At 38.5% G+C, this 20,354-nt stretch overlaps 1 protein-coding gene across 3 annotated transcripts in view; it reads left to right on the forward strand.

Annotated features, from left to right (window-relative positions):
• The window catches only part of MRPL1 (mitochondrial ribosomal protein L1), a 93,218-nt gene that overhangs the window by 61,296 nt on the left and 11,568 nt on the right, over positions 1-20,354 (forward strand). Inside the window, exon 8 of one of the 3 annotated variants that reach the window (XM_032400600.1) lies at positions 1,033-1,390. The exons of the other annotated variants lie outside the window; for them this stretch is intronic. Within the exon in view, the coding sequence (XP_032256491.1) occupies positions 1,033-1,065 (33 nt within the window). The 3' untranslated portion in view covers positions 1,066-1,390. Of the gene's footprint in view, positions 1-1,032; positions 1,391-20,354 lie in introns of those variants that run through there. 3 annotated transcript variants of the gene reach the window in all.

Raw genomic sequence — 20,354 nt, forward strand, 5'->3', positions numbered from 1 at the left:
CATGACTTGCTCTGTTTACTAGTGCCTACTAAATGAAACTGACAAGAGCTATGGTCATTGAAGGTGCTTGTAAAATTGAAGTGTTTACAAACACTGAGATTGCCTGGCATCTGCTAATTACTAAAAATAAGGCCTTTTCTGCCTAGTGTTTGGGACTGATTTTTCTGACCCATAATGTATTAGAGATTTTCACTGCATCCTATATTAAAAATATCTTCATTTATTGATTTTTCTTAAGCTTTATTCTTTGAATAGGAAAAATTATTAGTTCATTTATAACCTAACCAAAAAAAAAGAAAAAAAACAAAAAACAAACTAATTTAATGTGTTTTATTTAATAAATATTAAGTACTGACTCTTTGCCATAGTGTGATACAAAAAAGAAGACCTTTTTTCTTAAGAAAGACACATCTAATAGTGAGATAAATATGGAAATAAACTACAGTAAAGTGTGGTAAGTGTAATAATAGGGATACATATAAAATATGAAGAAGTTGCACAAAAGAAGCAGGAATTGATGTAATCATGGCATGGAGTAGATCAAGGGTGGCTTCTGTGAGGAGTCTGAAAATATATACCAGGTAAATTAAGGGTCATTATTCATATTTTAAAATAATACACAAAATGATGAGTGGACTCCTACACATCTATATTGGTTTAGCTGGTTTTTGTTTTGTTTTGTTTTGTTTTAAAGATTTTACTTATTTGACAGAGAGCGAGAGAGCACAAGCAGGGGGAACAGTAGAGGGAGAGGGAGAAGCAGGCTCCCTGCAGGGAGGCCGATGCGGGGCTCTATCTCAGGACCCTGAAATCATGACCTGAGTTGAAGTCAGACGCTTAACCATCTGAGCCACCCAGGCGCCCCTGGTTTAGCTGTTTTAAAGGGACCAAATAACAGTGACTTAACCACAGTAGAAAGTTATTTTTCTCCCAAGTTTGAGTTGGTGGGCAGTTTGGGGCTGTTCTGCTCCAGAGTCATCCAGGGGTCAAGGTTCTTCCCCCCCAACCCTTTTTTTTTTTTCCATCTCCTAGGGTCTTTTATTCTGTGTGGTTGAATCTTGCTGATACCATGTCTGATTTATAGCCTGTGTGAAGGAGGCAAGAAGGAGGTGGAGAGCAAGCAGCTTTCTTTCAAGCATGTGAGCCATTGACCTCATCATTTCTGCCCCCATACCATGGTTCAGAGCTTACGCACATGGCTTAGCTGAAAATCTGTGCTAGCTGAGTGGCCATGTGCCCAGAAAAACTTTATTTAAAAGAAGACTGGCTGGATTTGAGAGACAATTAAGGCTTTGGCACAGCTGAGGAGGAGCCAAGAAACCTAAAAGAATAAGAAAATAAAAGGAATTTTTGTTCATTTTGTTTATTGCTGTATCCCCAATTCTTAGAATAGTACCTGACAGATAGTAGGTGCTCAGTAAGTAATTGTTGAATGAATGAATATACAAATATATGAATAACAAAAGCTACTGCCAATTGAAGATCAATTAGAAATAAAGACATTTTAAATGTATATATAGTGAATCAATGTCTTGTTTTATAAAAATTTGATTTATACCCAACTTTTCAAACAGTCCTAATGGAGTAATATTAAAAGTGAAAATTTTAATTCCTGGAATTTCTCAGAATGAGAGAATTATAGAAATGCTTAGCGAGGTATATATTTTGACATTACACAAGAAAATTAAACTGTGTCCAGATATTATAGCATAAACCTGCCAGAATAAAGACTTCAAAGTAATTTTCAAAGGGTGCCTATTAGTATTTTATACCACAAATACATTTTATGTTAGCTGTGAGGCTTTCAAAACATGCCTTGTTTTTTTCTCTTTGATAGATTTCTTGTGTGATTTAAGATACTTAGCCTCCAGCCTACTTTTTCTCAGACTTCTAAGTGTAATTATAGGACAGCTGCATTGTTGATTGGCTTTCTTATTTCCCTTTATTTCTTATTTTCCTTTATTATAAGGTAAAAGTTCTAATTTTCAATTAATATGGGATTTCCCATTTTACAGAGGCACACATAATACTTTTATATTTGTCAAATACTAAAATGTTCTTTGTCTCCTTTCACTTTTGTTAATGTTGACTGCCTCACATATTTCCAAAACAGGTGTGGTAATGTTGTAGTTGCTGAGAATGGTGGAGATTAAGGGACAGAACTTTTCATTAGGAAAAAACTACTAGAGCTGTAAAATATGGCACATTAAGACTTGTAGTAGGAAACATTTATCCGGAACAGAGGACATGCACTGTAGTTTAAAAGAAAATTTGCAGTGTGCTTACTTGGTGTATTTAGCCAATCATAGTATTTAATACCATAATAAATTATATGACTCTCATGGCCTGTTATATATACTCCTAAAAGAGCCTATAAAATCAGCCCCATGTTTCTTTTTTTTTTTTTTTTTAAAGATTTTATTTATTTATTCATGAGAGACAGAGAGAGAGAGAGGCAGAGGGAGAAGCAGGCTCCCAAGGAGCAGGGAGCCCGATGCGGGACTCGATCCCAGGACGCTGGGATCATGACCTGAGCCGAAGGCAGACGCTTAACCATCTGAGCCACCCAGGCGCCCAGCCCCATGTTTCTGTAGATATGTTTTCAACTAGCAACTAAGCTTTTTTTTTTTTTTAACCTGGCCCCCTCAACTGAGCTAACTTTTATGTCTGAATCCAGCTTTTATTAGAATCTCATATATGTAGAAGTACTCATTGTAGTTTCCATGGGTTTTAAGCTTTGATTTTAAAATTGAAAAGTCTTTTGTGGTTAACAAAGTTGGATAAAGTTTGAGGATAAAGACATAGGTTTGCATTGTAATGCACACTGGACCTTTTAAAGGGTGCAATGTACTATGAATCTACTTAGTTTCAGATAGTTTTTTTTTGTAGTCTTGTTTCCTTTATTAAGTGTTTTGCTGTCAGCACAGCAACTTGTCAGAATTTTCCACACTTTATAAAAAGTGTTTGGTTTTTGAAAGAATGGTTAGTGAAGACCTGCTGTATTTCCAGTCAACTTTTTGTTTTAATTTTTCATTTTGAAGGAATTCTTTTCAAGTATACACGTAAATAAAGTGAGGATTTTTTAAATGACTTTTCATTATAATATTTTCTAAAAAACCATAAAATCAGGAATCTTGATGTTTTATCTTAATTTTATCTTAGAACAATGGGGGTCCAGGGTTCATAGCACTTTAGAAAAGAAAATCTGAAGGGCAAATAAACAATATTCATTATGTTTCTGGTAAGAAAGTAAAGAAATTAAATACCACACATTTTCTTGCTTTATAATTTTTTACCTCTAGTTAAGCTCCTTTTTGTAAATGTCCTCAATGTCTGCATATTTTTCTTCAGTTTTTTATTTTGAAAATTTTTAAATGAGTGGAAAAGTTGAAAGACTAGTCCAGTGAACACCTATATACTATATTCTCATCATATAGATTCACTAATTTTCCACATTTGCTTAGAAAACCTAGTAAAAGTAGTTTGCTTAGAGAAAGTAATAAATATCTTTTTTTATTTTCTAAAACACAGAAAATTAAGTTGCAGACTTCATACCATTTCACCCTTACATATTTTCTCACACAGAGCCTAAGTATAGAACATTCTCCTATATATGCTTTTCAAAGTAGTTTTATTTTTTAGTATGGCTTTTAGAATTTGTTTATTGGTACCTTTTCCTATTTATAATTTATTTATGTGCTCTTTTTCTTTATCCTGTTACCCTGAGATTTTTGCTGTTGTTGGTTTTCTCATTTTCTAAGTTTTATATCAGATTTGTAAGTTTTCTTTTTGTTTGTTTCAGGTTTTTATTTAAATTCTCGTTAGTTAACATATAGGGTTGTATTGGTTTCAGGAGTAGAATTTAGTTATTTATCACTTACATATAACACCCAGTGCTCATCCCAACAAGTGCCCTCCTTAGTACCCATCACTTGTTTAGCCCTTCCCCCCACCCCCCACCTCCAGCAGCCCTCAGTTTGTTCTCTACTATAAGAGTGTCTTATGGTTTGCCTCCCTCTCTCTTTTTTCCCCCTTGCCCTTTGTTTCTTAAATTCCAAAGAGTTTAAATCTGTGATTTTGCCTGTGATTATATGTCTTGATATTTAGCTTTCTTGTCATTTTTTTTTTTTTTTTTTTTTTTTTTTTTTTGAGAGAGAGAGAGAGAATGAGACAGAGAGCACAAGAGGGGGGAGGGTCAGAGGGAGAAGCAGGCTCCCCGCCGGAGCAGGGAGCCCGATGTGGGACTTGATCCCAGGACTCCAGGATCATGACCCAAACCAAAGGCAGTCGCTTAACCAACTGAGCCACCCAGGCTTGTCATTATTTTTTAAATAATGTGTCATGGTACTTTTTAATCTTACTTGGCAGAGTATTTTAAAATTTGGAACCTTTTTAAAAAATATTAGGAACCTTTTTTGATTTGTTTACATTTTAGTTATATTCTAGTTTGACTGCCTTATTGTTGAAGAATGCATTGTTTGTAGTTTTCTACTTTTTAAAAATTTCTGGAGTCTTTATGGCCTGTGGTGTAAGATTGGTATTCTTTTTTCAAGTATACCAGTGACACTTGAAAATAACGTGTATTGTGAGGCTTCCAGGTAAAGATAGTGTATTGAACATCACAGTGATAACTGATTAGAAAATGCCAAATCTAAGTCAGCAATGGAGAAAGCCAAAAGAACTAGTATAGTCTACATTTCAGGATCTTGCGAAAGGCTCGGGATCTCCCTCTAGGTACCTCTGGAACTGGTTAGTGGTATGTCTGGGGATGGGACCAAAACCCTCTAAAATAGGGAGCATTAGTTAAAACTATTGAAGATTCTTACATACTTCACGACACTGGGTAACTGCCCTTTCCCATGCTAGCAGATGGATGGAAAGATTAAAACAGTTTCTAACCTGGGGGAGGTTGGGAGTTGAGAAAATTGAAATGGAGATTAGTGAATCTATGTATACTGATGCTGAGAAATCCTTCCGCTATCCCCTGTCCCCTTCCCCCTCCCCTGATTGGGCTTTCAGAATTCTGGCAGGAGGGGATTAGATGAGGCTTGGCTCAATAATAATAATAATAATAATAATAATAATAATAATAGTAATAATAAATAATAAGTAGCAGTAGTAGTAAGGTTTGTTTTCAGGTTCCCCTTTCCCTTCTTTCTTCCTTCCCCTCCTTCTCTTTCCTTTTTTTTTTTCTAATAGCTCTCTGAAGTTTTTCTTTTCTATTTTCTTCCTCCCTCTCCTTCTTTTTGCTTTTCTTTTTTTTACTTCTTTTCTACTCATCCCTCCCTCTTTGGCTGTCCACCTATATATTGGAAAGACAAAAATATAAATTTATGGGAAAATTAGTATGAATTAGTGGGAAGTGAATACCACAGAATAGTTTTTCAGTGGCATTCAAGTTAATTAACTTTGATTAGATAGGTTATCTCATCACAAAATGTTGCCTGGTAGATGCTGCCTGAGTTAATGCTATATCATTAACAAATCACAAATGCCTATTTAAAAATGTTTTTAATACTAACGTTTGTTCTCTAAAGATGTTTAAATGTTTTCCTGTAATCATAGTATTCATTTGTTACATTGTAAACTTTTTAAAAAACATCTGATGGTCTGTGAATTATTATTAATTCCAAATTAGTGGCATCAGTAAATTTATTATGAAACATTGATTCCTCCTGTGAGTGAATGAAGTCTTACTCTTCCTATTATTTTCTTATATTACAGGACAAGATCCCACTAGTATACTATAAAAACAAGTAAATAAAAGAGAGTATTCTAAAGCAATTACATACTTTAAAAATATGTGTGTCATTTGTTCTATTTCAGTTTAGAAACTATTTCTATTCTTTTAATTTATTAATATGTACCCCTTCAAATCACTATGTTTGTATCCTTTGGATAATTAGAACATAAAATCTTGAATGATTTGGAATGAGGAACACTTGTAAAAACTTCACTAAATAGTATTGAAATTTTGAGGAATATCTTTAAAATATGCATTATGTAATAGACTGGCTTTGACGTGAACAGTTACCATAGCATTAAAGGAAAAGCAGCTGTAGCCCTTTTACAGTCATATAAATAACCAGATTTTGAAGACTTTTAAATGATAAAGATATCGGCAGATAAAACCTATGCTCATTTTCTAAAAGGAAAAAAACAGGGTAAGACAGCTCAGATTTACATTTATACCAAATCATGCCAAGACCTGATTTAACTAGTGTTTCTTGTTCAGGTTTCAAAAATACTTGGATCTTTGACACAGTTAATATAAAGGCAGTGTCTTTGATGTGCTTTTTTTTCTTTTTAAAGTTGTACACATGGTTCATTCATAGGCTTGTATCACTATGCTTTGCTTATGTAATAGTGAATTGTTTTGTGGCAAGAAATATTGTTAACCTGGCAGCTGATAAAAGCTGAAGTATATTGTAACAAAAATAAACAAGTTCAGGGTAAGGGAATATAAACATAGTAAAATCTTGTGTTGAAATCAGAGCCTCCAGTTTTAGTGAACGTGTTACAACAGGAAAAGTCAATGTGTTGAAGTTCAGTTAAACAGGATGTGGATAATATAGTACGCGGAAATTGAAGGCTTATTTTATAGCAACGAGGCCCATAAACTGTGAAAGTGGCGAGTGAAGATTATTGCTTAAATCAGTTAGAAGCCATAGTTGGATAAAAAGTGGTAGCCCATTGGCTCATAGCTCACTACCACTTCCCCTCCTCCTTTTCTTGCCTTCCTTCCAGTTGATAATTAACTTTCATTTGTTGTATTGTTTCTGGTGTACTACAGTGTGCTGTCTCATAGGTAAGGGAATTATAAAGAGAAGAAAATAAACTGTAGAATGTAAAAGTCAAATTCTGTACTTGTTAGTTCTCATTAAAAAAGAAGGAAGTAGATTGGAGATAGATCTTAGATCTTCAAGAGTATGGGGCTAAGAAAGAGGAGAGAGAAACAAATATTTATCCAGAACCCAGTATGTGCCAGCATTCTGCTTGATGCTCTATTGTGAGAGATGTATATTTAACTGGGATGAATAATCCTTGTAGTATGTTATGTTACATCCTTTGGATGGATAGTCATCAGTGTTATTACCAGTAGGAGTATTAGGTCAAGAATCATTTATTATTATTTCCAGTTTTCTTACCTATATTGTCATGAAATTAGAAGATAATTTCCCAGAACTTTTGGGAATTGAAGGTGTGACTTTCCCCTTCTATCAGATATAAATAATAGCATAAAAAAACCATACCATTTGAAAAAAACTGCTAACTTTTCTTTTTAATTCATTGCATTAACTCAATAATGTAGTGATCATTGATTAATAGAATAACATGATGAAAAATATGAGTGTGTCGTAACATGTAAAAGGGGAGTGCACTGACTTGCTTTCCTTTGTTAATCCATTTGTTAATAAGTAGTTGTCAGTATACTGCACACACAGCTTTCTTTTGTTAACTTTACTTCAAAGACCAGTGATAAGTTTGATAGCTTTTACTGCAGTCTGTTTTTATCCAAATGCTGGGAGAGGACATTGACATTGAATGGATCTGAAAGATGATTCCTTGTGAGTGTCATCAGTGTTACTTTCAAACAAATAACATTCACTAATACAGTATATATAGTAAACAATAAAACACCAATAAGACCCTATTACGAATTATTAAATATATTAAATAGAAACACAAAATTAAGCATTTTCCAAATAGCTTTAGCATAAGCAATGATGAAAGCTGCTGTTGCCTGAGAGCACCCTCCTTCCCCCCATTTAGATTTTGGTAAACATAGGAATTTTTCTTTTTAATTTTATTTATTTGAGACAGAGAGAGAGCACAAGCGAGGCAGGGAGGGGCAGAGAGAGAGGGACAAGCAGACTCCTCACTGAGCAGGGAGCCCGACACGGGGCTCTATCCCAGGACCCTGAGATCATGACCTGAGCTGAAGGCAGATGCTTAACTGACTGAGCCACCCAGGGGCCCTGAAAGTTAGGAACTTGTTAAAGTGATGTAAAGCATAACTCATACCACAACTTGTCTTTTGCATGAATTTTTATACATTTGGAGACAAATAATGTATTCTAATACAGCAGTTGGCAGACAGTGGCTCTGCGAGTCTGTTTTTGTACCACTTGTGAGCTTAGAATGATCTTTTAAAGGGTTGTGAAAAAAAAAAGGAATATGCAGCAAAAATCATATGTGGCCTTAAAAGCCTATAATATTTACCATCTGGTTCTTTGCAGAAAAAGTTTCCCAACCCTAAAATATAAATACATAACACAAAAGCCTGAAGATCTGGTTCCAGGTGATATGGGGTAATCACATGACAACCTGTCTCTCGCACTGAATGCAGCTATTATAAAACCTGGACAGAATGCATGGAGTAGCTATTTGAAGACTCTGAAAAGGGGCGCCTGGGTGGCTCAGATGGTTAAACGTCTGCCTTCGGCTCAGGTCATGGTCCCGGGGTCCTGGGAGCGAGCCCCGCTTCGGGCTCCTGGCTTAGCAGGGAGACTGCTTCTGCCTCTCCCCCTGCTCATGCTCTCTCTCTATCTCTCTGTCTCAAATGAATAAATAAAATCTTAAAAAAAAAAATGAAGACTCTGAAAAGTAAATAGTAACAGGCAAATTACGGAAGACCAGAATTTGAAGTACCACCACTCACCACTGGTGGTGAGTTTGCCATTTTTCTCCTTGTGTTGTCACATGAACTGGTCTCACCATAGTCTGAAACTGGGAAGTGGACATTGGCACAGGCAGGGAGAGCTTCAGGAGAAGCCCTTTACTTCAGGGTTGAGAAGTAGAGATCGTGGATCCTAGTGGGGACAATTGGTGCAGGAAAGGGTACAGGTATCTAAAATTTGAGAAGGGGGGAACCTTCCTTTCTGACTGGAGGATCTGTGGTCACAAGAGGGGGGGCATACTGTCTTTGCTTCTTTTCTCTGTCCTGTCAGTTGGCCCCCAATGCAGGAGCAGTTACAGAGAGTAAGTGGCAAAATGGGGTAAATAAAGCCCCAGCTTTCTGGCCAGGGTTCCAAAAGGAGGGCCTTAGGGAACCAGAAAGTAATGGGAAGATCAAGGAGAGGGGGGAACCTGGGAAAGGGACCTCATAAAAATTATATATGAACTACTGGAGATGAAATTAATGGAGATGACAGAGGAAAGAAAGAAAGAAAGATCATAGGAATTATCCAATCTGAAAAGCAAAGACAAAAGATTGGAAAAAAAAGAAAGCCTTAGGGTCCTATGGGCCAATAACAAAGATGTAACTTTCCCATTGTGTCCCAGAAGGAGAGGAAGCCCAATGCGGGGCTTGAACTCATGACCCTAAAGAGTCAGATGCTTAACTGACTGAGCCACCCAGGTGCCCTTAGAGTTGAAACATTTAAAGTGAAATCAGAACTTACATTCACACAAATATCTGAACACATGTTTATAGGAACTGTATTGAAAAGCATCAAAAGCTGGAAAAAACTCAGTTGTCCTATATATGAATGGATTAAAAAACCCCATCTGGTATATCATACAATGGAATACTACTCAGTGACAAAAAGGGTATGAACTATTGATAGAACAACTTAAGTGAATCTCAAAAAGGTTACATTTATAACCTAAGTGAAAGTAGTCTCAAAAGGTTATGTATTGACACCAAAAGCACAGGCAACAAAAGAAATAAATGGGACTTCATCAAAATTTAAAACTTTTTGGGGCGCCTGGGTGGCTCAGTCGTTGGGCGTCTGCCTTCGGCTCGGGTCATGATCCCGGGGTCCTGGGATCGAGCCCCATATCGGGCTCCCTGCTCGGCGGGAGGCCTGCTTCTCTCTCTCCCACTTACCCTGCTTGTGTTCTCTCTCTGGCTGTCTCTCCCTGTCAAATAAATAAATAAAATCTTTTAAAAAAAAAAAAAAAATTTAAAACTTTTGTGCATCTAAGATCACTATCAGCAGAGTAAAAAGGCAACCAACTGAATGGCAGAAAATATCTGCAAATCATATATATATGGTAAGAGACTTGTATCTAGAATATATGAAGAACTCTTATACAGTAGTCCCCCCTTATCTGTGGTTTCGCTTTCCACAGTTTCAGTTCCCCACAGTCAACTGCGGTCTGGAAGTAGATGGTCCTCCTGACGCATTGTCAGGAGGTCAGTAACAGTTTAACACTATGTCACAATGCCATGTAGGCATTTTTTAAAAAGATTTATTTATTTGAGAGAGAGACAGCAGGCAATGGGGAGAAGCAGAGGGAGAGGGAGAGAAAGACTCTCAAGCAAACTCTCTGCTGAGCGTGGAGCCCGGCGCAGGGTTTGATCTCACAAACCTGAGATCATGACCTGAGCCAAAATCAAGAGTCAGACACTTACCTGACTGAGCCACCCAGGTGCCCCACCATTAGGCATGTTATCATATCACATCATCACAAGAAGGGTGAGCATAGTACAGTAAGATATTTTGAGAGACAGACCACATTCATGTAACTTTTATTGCAGTATATTATTATAATTATTTTATTATTTTTCATTTCTTACTGTGCCTAATTTATAAGTTAAACTTTATCATAGATATGTATGTATAGGAGAAAACATAGTATAGAGGTTTGGTACTATCTGCAGTTTCAGGCATCCACTGGGGGTCTTGGAACGTTAGTGGGGGGACCACTGTAACTCAATAATAAAGTGATAAATAATTCAAAAATGAGCAAAGGATCTCAATACACATTTCTCAAATAAGATATACAAATGGCCAATAAAGACATGAAAAGAGGCTGAGCATCATTAGCCAACAGGAAAATGCAAATTAAAACCAAAATGAGATACTGCTTCATACTTACTGGGATGGCTATTATAAAAAAAAAAAACCCAGAAATAAGTGTTGGCGAGGATACAGAGAAATTGGGACCCTTGTGCATTGGTGGTGGGGATATAAAATGGTGCAGTTGCTGTGGGAAATGACATGACAGTTCCTCAAAAAATTAAATATAGAATTACCATAGATCCATAGATTCTAGTTATAGATAATATACCCCAAAGAATTGAAAGCAGGAACTCAAACAGGTGTATGTACAGCCATGTTCATAGCAACATTATTCAAATAGCCAAAAAGTGGAAGTACCCCAATTGTCCATGACAGATGAATGGATAAACAAAATGTATATTCAGGCGTACTTTGGCGATACTGCAGGTTCAGTTCTAGACCACTGCAGTAAAGTAAATACTGCAATCAAGTGAGTCAAATGAATTTTTTGGTTTCCTACTGCATATAAAAGTTTATGTTTATATTATACAGTAGTCCTTTAAAGTGTGAAGTAGTATTATGTCTAAGAGAACAATGTGCGTACCTTAATTAAAAATTATTTTATTGCTAAGAAATCCTAGCCATCATCTGAGCTTTCAGTGAGTTGTAATCTTTTTGCTGATGGAGGGTCTTGCCTTGATGTTGATGGCTGCTGACTGATCAGGGCAGTGCTTGCTAAAGGTGAGGTGGCTGTGGAAATTTCTTAAAATCAGTCAGCAGTGAAGTTCCCTGTATCGATTGACTCTAACAAATATAATAGTGAAAAATTTGAAATATTGTGAGAATTACCAAAATATGACAGAGATATGAATTGAGCAAATGCTGTTGGGAAAATGGTGCCGGTAGACTTGTTCGATAGAAGGTTGCCACAAACCTTCAATTTGTGAAAAACACAGTTATCTGTGAAGTACAATAAAGTGAAGCTCAAGGAAACGAGGTATGCCTGTATGTACAATGGAATATTATTCAGTCTTAAAAAGGAAGGAAATTCTGACACATGCTATATATAACATGTATGAACCTTGAAGACATGCTAAATGAAGTAAACCAGTTGACAAAGGATAAATACTCTTATGATTCCACTTGTTTGAGGTACCTGGAGCAGTCAGTTTCATAGAGACAGACAACAGAATGGTGGTTGCCAGGGCCTGGGGGCAGGGGAGAACGGAGAACTAGCGTTGAACGGGTACGGTTTTAGACGAGGATGATGGAAGAAGTTCTGGAGATGGATGGTGTTGAGAGTAGCACAACCACGAGAATGTACTTAATGCCACTGAACCGCATACTTCAAAACAGTTAAAATGGTAAATTTTATGCTGTGTATATTTTACCTACCACACTTCTAAAGAAATTACAAAGGAAAGAAAAAAAGGTTACATACTGTTACTCCATTTGTACGACATTTTTGGGAGGACAACGCTCTAGTGACGCCAAGGGTTGCAAGGGTTAGGAGTGGCTATGAGAGATCAAATGAAGGTTTTTTGGTTGTTTATCATATGTTATGGTGGTGGTTCCTCAAATGTATGTGTGAGTTAAAATTCATGGAACTGTACACCTAAAAAAGGCCAATGTAACTGCCTTTTAATCTTGAAAATATAATTAAAAATTATCTAAGCTGTAACAACATAATTAGCCTGTTGCAGCTGTGGTGGTGGTGAGGGTGGGGGTTTCGCTCTTTCCTCCACTATCACTATGAATGAGTCTCATTTCAAAAAAACATGAAGAAGTAAAGTATGCCTTGTAATTTGTAGCATCATAAAGGCCTGGTTTTGTAATTTTAAATGCTAAACTGAAACTAATTTTTTTGTTAACAAGTACATAATAAAATATTTGAAAAATATTAAATAGCATAAGAATATAAAATTCATTCAAAGATTGCGTTTGGTAACGTTGCTGTCATACTATATATTAACTTTTGTATTCTCTTTTTCCTTAAATACTGTTTCTTGAATACTTTTCCAAATTACTAAAATTCTTGCAAGATATAATTTTAATAGCTATATTGTAATGTCATGTAGATATCTCATAATATATTCAGCCTTATTCCTTTTCTTGGGCATTTAGACTGTTTCTGGTATCTCTCATCATATATATCATTCCTGTGAGCATAAGTGCATGTCTTTCATATGTACAGAAATACAGTTCTGTATATAAATGTGTAAGTCTTTATTGAAAAGTCTGAATTTAGTGGGATCCAAACATGGAATGGTTTTCTCCGCTCTCTGATTCTCGCTGTGCCACGTGTACTTTTTCCTTTCTCTGTTCCCTTCTCTGGCATGTGAGATAGATCTCACAATTCCAGTGACTGCCAGTAATTAAAAGTGCAGTCTGATCTAGTTCCTAGGCAGAGATTTCTCTTGCCCAGTTTGGAACCAGGCTTTTATGGCCCATGTGATCTAAAGTGAGGAGGGCTTTATTAAGTTTTCACTCCCACCTCCTCCCACTGTAGACATGAAGAGTGCTACAATGACTTGATTCAGTTCTGAAATACCTTGCCCCAGTCGCCTTCCCAGGCTTGACTCCTCTGGGGTTAGAGGCCTGATGAAGGGAATAAGGGAGAAGAGGCACATGCCCCTGCTTACCTACCTATATGTCTTGTCCCCACACTGATTATTGCTACTTCTCTGGCTAGCCCTTTATTGGCTTGATGTCCTTCATAGCACATGTTCAGCCAGCTAGTCTCCCCTCCTGACAGGTGCCCCCTATCTCTGCAGAGTAGCTGCTTGAAGCCTTGCCTCCTCACTCGGCCTGCTTCTACTCAGGTGGATGTTGATTATAATAGGACCTTTTTGGCTCCTTTAATTGTTGGCATCTTTCTTTAGAGTATAGGGTACTACGTGCCTTTTTTTGCTTTCAGATTTAGGACCTAATCATCAGTCCTGAAGAAGCTTCCAGAAAAGCCCCATACAACATCTTCTTCCAAACACGTATCTAAGCTTAGGACAGCTGTTAAAACAGTTGCTAAACATTTTTCCTCCTGTTACTTTAAATGGCAATGCAATACTTAGCCTGACAAAACATTTTTTTCTTGCTTCATCTGCGTAGTAGGTAGATACATAGTAAAAGTCTCTCAGCACCTAACAAAGCTTTCTGTTAACAAAACAAAAATCTTTTTTGATCTGGCAAAAATTAGTGGTTGTTTTTGCCCATTCACTTCCTCAAACATCCTTCAGTCTGTCTTCCACACCAGAGGTCTGCAAGCTGGCCTGTGAACCATTTCTAGCTCTTTACCTGTTTTGTAAGGCGAGTTTCATTGGAACACAGTTGTGCTCATTCGTTCATGTATTGTCCTTCTTTCGTGCTAAAAAGGGCAGAGTTGGGTAGTTGCAACACAGACTGGCCTGCAAAGCCCAAAATACTTGCTGTCTGACCATTTATAGAGAAAGTTTGCCAGTTCCTGTTTTACCTCCTTCCTGTGGAATTCTTCCTAAAACCTAGATCAGATATACCATTTGTCTGCTGAGAAACATTAGTTTCTGACTGCTTGCAGTTCTAAATAAAATCTTTAGCTTTACATTCAAATCTTTCTGTAGTCTCCAATCACTATGTCAAGTTCAAATTCAGTATTTCTTGCTATTTTCAGTGATTCAGGCTGAAGATTGGCAGCGTACAGGCTGAATTTGGTCCCCATACTTATTGGGTCCATATAGTGGTTTTGTTTTGTTTTCTTGAATCAGCATTTAAAAACTAGATGATACCACAAAGAAATTCAGATTTCTAGTTCTTGACAAGTCAGGAATTCTGTTAACCCTGGCCCCACAGCCCCCAGTGTAACAGTCTGTTAGTGCTGAGTAGCTTCCTGCCTCCCCCAGATGGAGTGGTGCCGTCCGCTTCCGTGCGGCCTGCGTCACCCAGGTGTTGTAGCCATATTGCACCCAAACCTGGTCCTCCTCAGTCCTACACATTACCCGCTCTGGCCACTGTAGGCATTGGAGTTTGCAACGCTGGGCCTAGGTATAGTGAGCCACGTTATGGTCACCTGTCCTACCTTGTTATCACATTATCTCTCATGCTACACCTTCTGCCTAGAAGATCCTCATTGTCCCTGAAAATTCTTCATCCTTTAAGACTCAGTTAATCTTTAAGACTCACATGTCCCCTTCTTTGGGTAGCCTTCTCTGTCAAAGTCAGTCGCTTCTTCCTCTGTGCCTTGGTGCTACGTTGTTCATATAGTTAGAGTGGCACCTGTGATGTTGTATTTTAGTTACCAGTTTGTAAGTTTCTTGAGGACAAAGTTTGTATCTTATTCATCTTTTGTTCCTCGTTCCCAGCATGATGATGGATAGAGTGGGAGCCAAAAAAGGGTTGCTGAATTATATGGTGTTACCACCTAAAAGCTTGGAAGGTAGTAAAGGATTCATTTGGTAGAGAGAAAAATTCATATTTTTCCCACCTAAATGCATCTTCTTTTCCATTAAGCATTTCACTTAGTTTCCTCTTTTTCTACCCTATGTTTATAACAAACTCATTTGTGTTTTCCAGGCAACTGATACTTCATTTTTCATAAGGGTTACCAACACTTAAAAACTGTGTCCAGGGTTAGATTTCTCTGCCTTTAGTTAGAGCTCATGCACACAGCTGCTGAGCTGCTCTTTACCAGGGGTGTGTGCCCTTGGATAGGTTACAAAGTTTTCCAAGTCTCAGTTTCTAATGGTAAAAAAGGAATTGCAGTAGTTCCTATCTCAAAGGATTCTTGGGAGAAATGAATGAGAATATTTACATAATGCTTAGAATAGAGCTTGGCACAGAGTATTTACTCGATAAATAGAGCTGCTCATTCAATCAATTATTCTTATTACTTTCCTTAATGTTGTGTGGGAGGCACACAGATTATCTTCCCTTTTCTTGGTTGTGACTGTTAGGAATCATGGTGATTAAGACCATTGGCCCATCTGCAGAAACTGTATGCCAGGCCATCCTTTATTTAATCTTAGAACATTGCATTTGGAAGAGATTTTGGAGATCAGATGTTCTAACAGGTGCTTGCCAAAGGAGCAGTCCTCTCTCCAGTTTCCAGTTAGAGATGCTCATTCATCTATGGGCTATCAGAACATTTCAGTGATAGCAGCTGACCACTTTGGGGAGGATCATGTGATTGTTAAAAAATCATGTGAACGTTGCTTGTTGTTGTCGTTTGTTTCTTAGTTTTATTCCCCTGTAAAAGGTAAATAATTAAGTCAAATCCTTTTTCTACACTGTAGTCCTTAGTCCTCCAAAATATTTTAAGACTTAACCTTTTGTCTAGCAGTTCTCCAAGTGTGAGTAGAGATCCCTTTTAACTGACACACTTTCCTCAGAAGCCTTTCTTCTCTCTTCCCCTTTCTTTTAATCAGAGAATCCATGAAGACCCTGAAAGCATAGGCTAATTTTTTTGTGTGCCTATGTGCAGTTTTCTGGAGTGAGTTTTGATAACTTAAAAAAAGTTTAAGAATCATTGCCTTAGGTTAGCTAAAATGGTGGTGTAGGAGGAGGACCCTAGGCTTGCCTTGCCCCTCGAACACAGCTAGATAACTATTAAATCATTCTGAGTACTCAGGAAATCAATGTGAGGACTGATAGAACAAACTGCACAGCTGGAGGGAGAGAAGAGGCCACTTCAAGGAGGGTAGAAAGTGCTGAGATGTGGTTTGGGGGAGACATGGATTGCAGGTGCAGGGGAGGGAACGGAGCGCTGGTCGCAGAGAAAGGCAAGAGAGAGTGGAGCACATGGATAAGCACAGGGAGAACACTTCCCCAAAGCCATTGTCTGGGAAAAGGAGAGGGGCTGAATTTTGTGAGTTTTTGCAACCGGCGGGGCTCAAAGACTGGAGTTTCAGAGGTTCCCCGGCTGGGCTGTGATAGAGACCTGAGGATACTGTTCTACTTCTGGAGTGGCGGCAGGCAAACAGCTCTGGTGCAGACTGTCTGAGAATTAGGCTATCTGAGAATCGCCTTAGGGGTGTGGGGAGGGACTTTGTACTTTTTGAGGCGCATCCATGAGAGGCGGCATGGCCTCTCTATGGACAAAAGAACTGGTGGGTGCCATTTCCCTCCCCCGCCCCTCAGCAGAGGTGTAGAGACACCTGCTGAGGGCAGCTAACTGGGACACCCCTGTTTAGCCTGCTTGCTCCAAATCCCATGCCCCTGCAGTCTGGTGCCACTGCTCTTCTGGACAAACCTGCATCAGTCCCAGCACAGCGAGACCCTTTCCCAGAAGACCAGCACAGGTCCCCGCCACACCAGTCTCTGAAGTTTGGAATTTTAAAAGTCAGCAGGCCTGATTAGATTGGAGCCCAAGATGTGCTGTGCTGCTCCAGGCAGGCCAGCAGTCCAGAGGCAGGCAGTGTGAAATCAGTGATCTGAAAAATGCCTGTGACACACGAGGGGAATTATTCACTCCTCCGAAAGTGCTTCGCTGAGAGCAGCAAGTACAGACTCCTCTCTCCAGGGACAAAGGAGCAGGCTGGTGCCATTTCCTTCCCCTGCCCCTTGGCATAAACCAACTTCAGGAAACAGCACAGTGCCAACACTGGCTGCATAACCTGCTTACACCAAATGTCCCCCCCACCCCCGGCCACCACCTCCATGCTCCACTGGTACTGTTCTAGGGCAAGTGTGCCTAATGACCAGGGCAGCGGGCCCTTCCCCCAGAAGACCAGCACAAACCCCCACATATACCATGTCTGCTGACCAGAGTTCTGCAAAGCTTCAGTTCTAGTGGAAATAGCATCAGGTCTCTTTTAGCAAGTTGACCAGAGCATACCTCATTAAAACTCACCACACTCTGGTCAAGGTCCAAACACTCCCCACTGCAGGCAAGGAGAAATTCTGCAGAGGCCTGACCTGAGGGATAGAGCAGCCAAAACACAGCAGCAGGGTGCACGCAGCACACACCAGAGACACTTCCCGAAGCACCAGGCCCTGGACAGCATTACTCTCAGGTTCAGGAAACATTAACAGACTATCCTAACACCCAGAAGACAGAAACCTAGACAAGATGCCAAGACGGAGGAATTCATCTCAAAAGAAAGAACAAGAAAAGGTCATGGCCAGGGATCTAATACATCTCCTGAGGCAAGGGAAACAAAAGCAAAAATAAACTCTTGGGCCTTTTTCAAGATAAAAAGCTTCTGCGCAGTGAAGGAAAAGACAAAACTAAAAGGCAACCTTCAGAATGGGAGAAGATATTTGCAAGTGACATATCTGATAATGGGTTAATATCCAAAATATATAAAGAACTTATAAAACTCAACACCCAAAAAACAAATACTCCAGTTAAAAAATGGGCAGAAGACACGAATAGACATTTCTCCAAAGACGACATAGAGATGGCTAACAGACACATGAGAAGATGCTCAGCATCACTCATCATCAGGGAAATACCAATCAAAACCACAATATCATCTCACATCTATCAGAATGGCTAAAATTCATAAGACAAGAAACAACAGATGTTGGCAAGTATGTGGAGAAAGGGGAACCCTCCTACACTGTTGGTGGGAATGCAAACTGGTGCAGCTACTCTGGAAAACAGTATGGTGGTTCCTCAGAAAGTTGAAAATAGAACTACTCTACCATCCAGCATTGCACTACTAGGTATTTACTCAAAGGATACAGAGATACAGATTCAAAAGGATACATGCATCCTAATGTTCATAGGAGCATTATCAACAACAGCCGAATTATGGAAAGAGGCCAAATGTCTATCGACTGTTGAATGGATAAAGAAGGTATGGTAAATATATATAATGGAATATTACTCAGCCATAAAAAAGAATGAAATCTTGCCATTTGCAATGACATAGATGGAGCTAGAGAATAGTATTATGTTAAGTGAGATAAATCAGAGAAAGACAAATAACATGATTTCACTCATGTGGAATTTAAGAAACAAACAGATGAACATAGGAGTAGAAAAAGAGGCAAACCAGAAAATAGACTCTTTAAAAAAAAGATTTAGAGAGAGAGAACAAAGCAGGAGGGGCAAAGGGAGAGAGAGAGAGAAAAATCTCAAGCAGACTCCATGCTGAACTTGGAGCCCAATGCAGGGCTCAGTCTCACAACCCCAAGATCACACCTGAGCTGAAACCAAGAGTTGGATACTTAACAAACTGTGCCACCCAGATGCCCCTACAGACTCTTAACTATAGAGAACAAATTGAGGATTGCTGGAGAGCAGGTGGGTGGGGGGGGATGGGTTAAATGGGTGATGGGGATTAAGGAGGGCACTTATTGAGACGAGCACTGGGTATTGCATGTAAGTGATGAATCACTAAATTTTACACCTGAAACTAGTATTACACTGTATATTAACTAACTGGAATTTAAATAAAAACTTGGGATAAAAAAAGAATCCTTGTGTTAGACACTCATGACTACAATTTTCTTTGCATACATCAGCATCTCAAGGGGATGAAAAAATGGTCAGGAACCACTAACTTTTAGTTTTCTCATAATTGTAAAAACTGAAGACAAAGGTTAGGAATTGCATGGAAAGAGGAAAATCTGAGAGTTAAAGTGAAGAGAGACAGAGTTCATCTGTATCCACTGAGCCTCCACCCAGACATCTTTGGTAAGTCATCCATCTAGTCTGTTTAGGGCATTCTTTCTTTTTTCTTTTTTTTTAATTTAAATTCAATTAGCCAACATATAGTACATCATTAGTTTCACAAGTAGTGTTCAATAATTCATCAGTTGCGTATAACACCCAGTGCTCATCACATCACGTGCCCTCCTTAATGCTCATCACCCAGTTGCCTCATCCCCCCTCCCATCCCCCCTCTCACAACCCACAATTTGTTTCCCAGAGGCAGGAGTCCCTCATGGTTTGTCTCCCTCTCTGATTTCTTCTCATTCAGTTTTCCCTCCCTTCCCCTATGATCCTCTGCACTATTTCTTATATTCCACATCTGAGTGAAACCATATGATACTTGTCTTTCTCTGATTGACTTATTTCACTTAGCATAATACCCTCCAGTTCCGTCCACATCATTGTAAGCGGTAGGTATTCATTTAGGGAATTATTTCTGACATAATAAAAGATGTTAAGCAGAAGGTAGGATTCAGTAAGATAGTCTTTTCTTGAAACCATATCTGCTACAGAATGAGGAATAACTATCTTGTCCTGTAGTGGGCAGTCACTTTGGCTAAACATAAATAGTATTGTAACTAGATACTCCATTAGATGTAATTGTACTGTAATTAGATACTCAAATGCACATGTATGCACATGTGCAAATATGATGGTTACTGTAGTTCAGGGTCCACCAATCCCAGTTTTTTTTTTTCCTTTGGTGTACCAAGTCTTATGCTTTGATACTGAGAATCTAACAGATAATAAATCATCTCAAAATGGTCCATCCTTACCTTTGTAAGATTACAAATTGTTATTGCATGAGAGCACCATGAAGTGCAGAGTAACTGAGATAGAGGTAGAGAAGCAAGCAAATGTTGCTTTCCTGAGTTATCTCTAGGTTATTTTCAGCCCAAATACATTTCCTATGCAAATTTTGATAAAATTCATGCATGCATACTTTTTTTGACCATAATTAACATCAGTAGCCAATTAAGTAATCACATTTTATG

This window comes from Phoca vitulina, unplaced genomic scaffold (genome assembly GCF_004348235.1).
Source record: "Phoca vitulina isolate PV1807 unplaced genomic scaffold, GSC_HSeal_1.0 scaffold3, whole genome shotgun sequence".
NCBI classification, from domain to species: domain Eukaryota; kingdom Metazoa; phylum Chordata; class Mammalia; order Carnivora; family Phocidae; genus Phoca; species Phoca vitulina.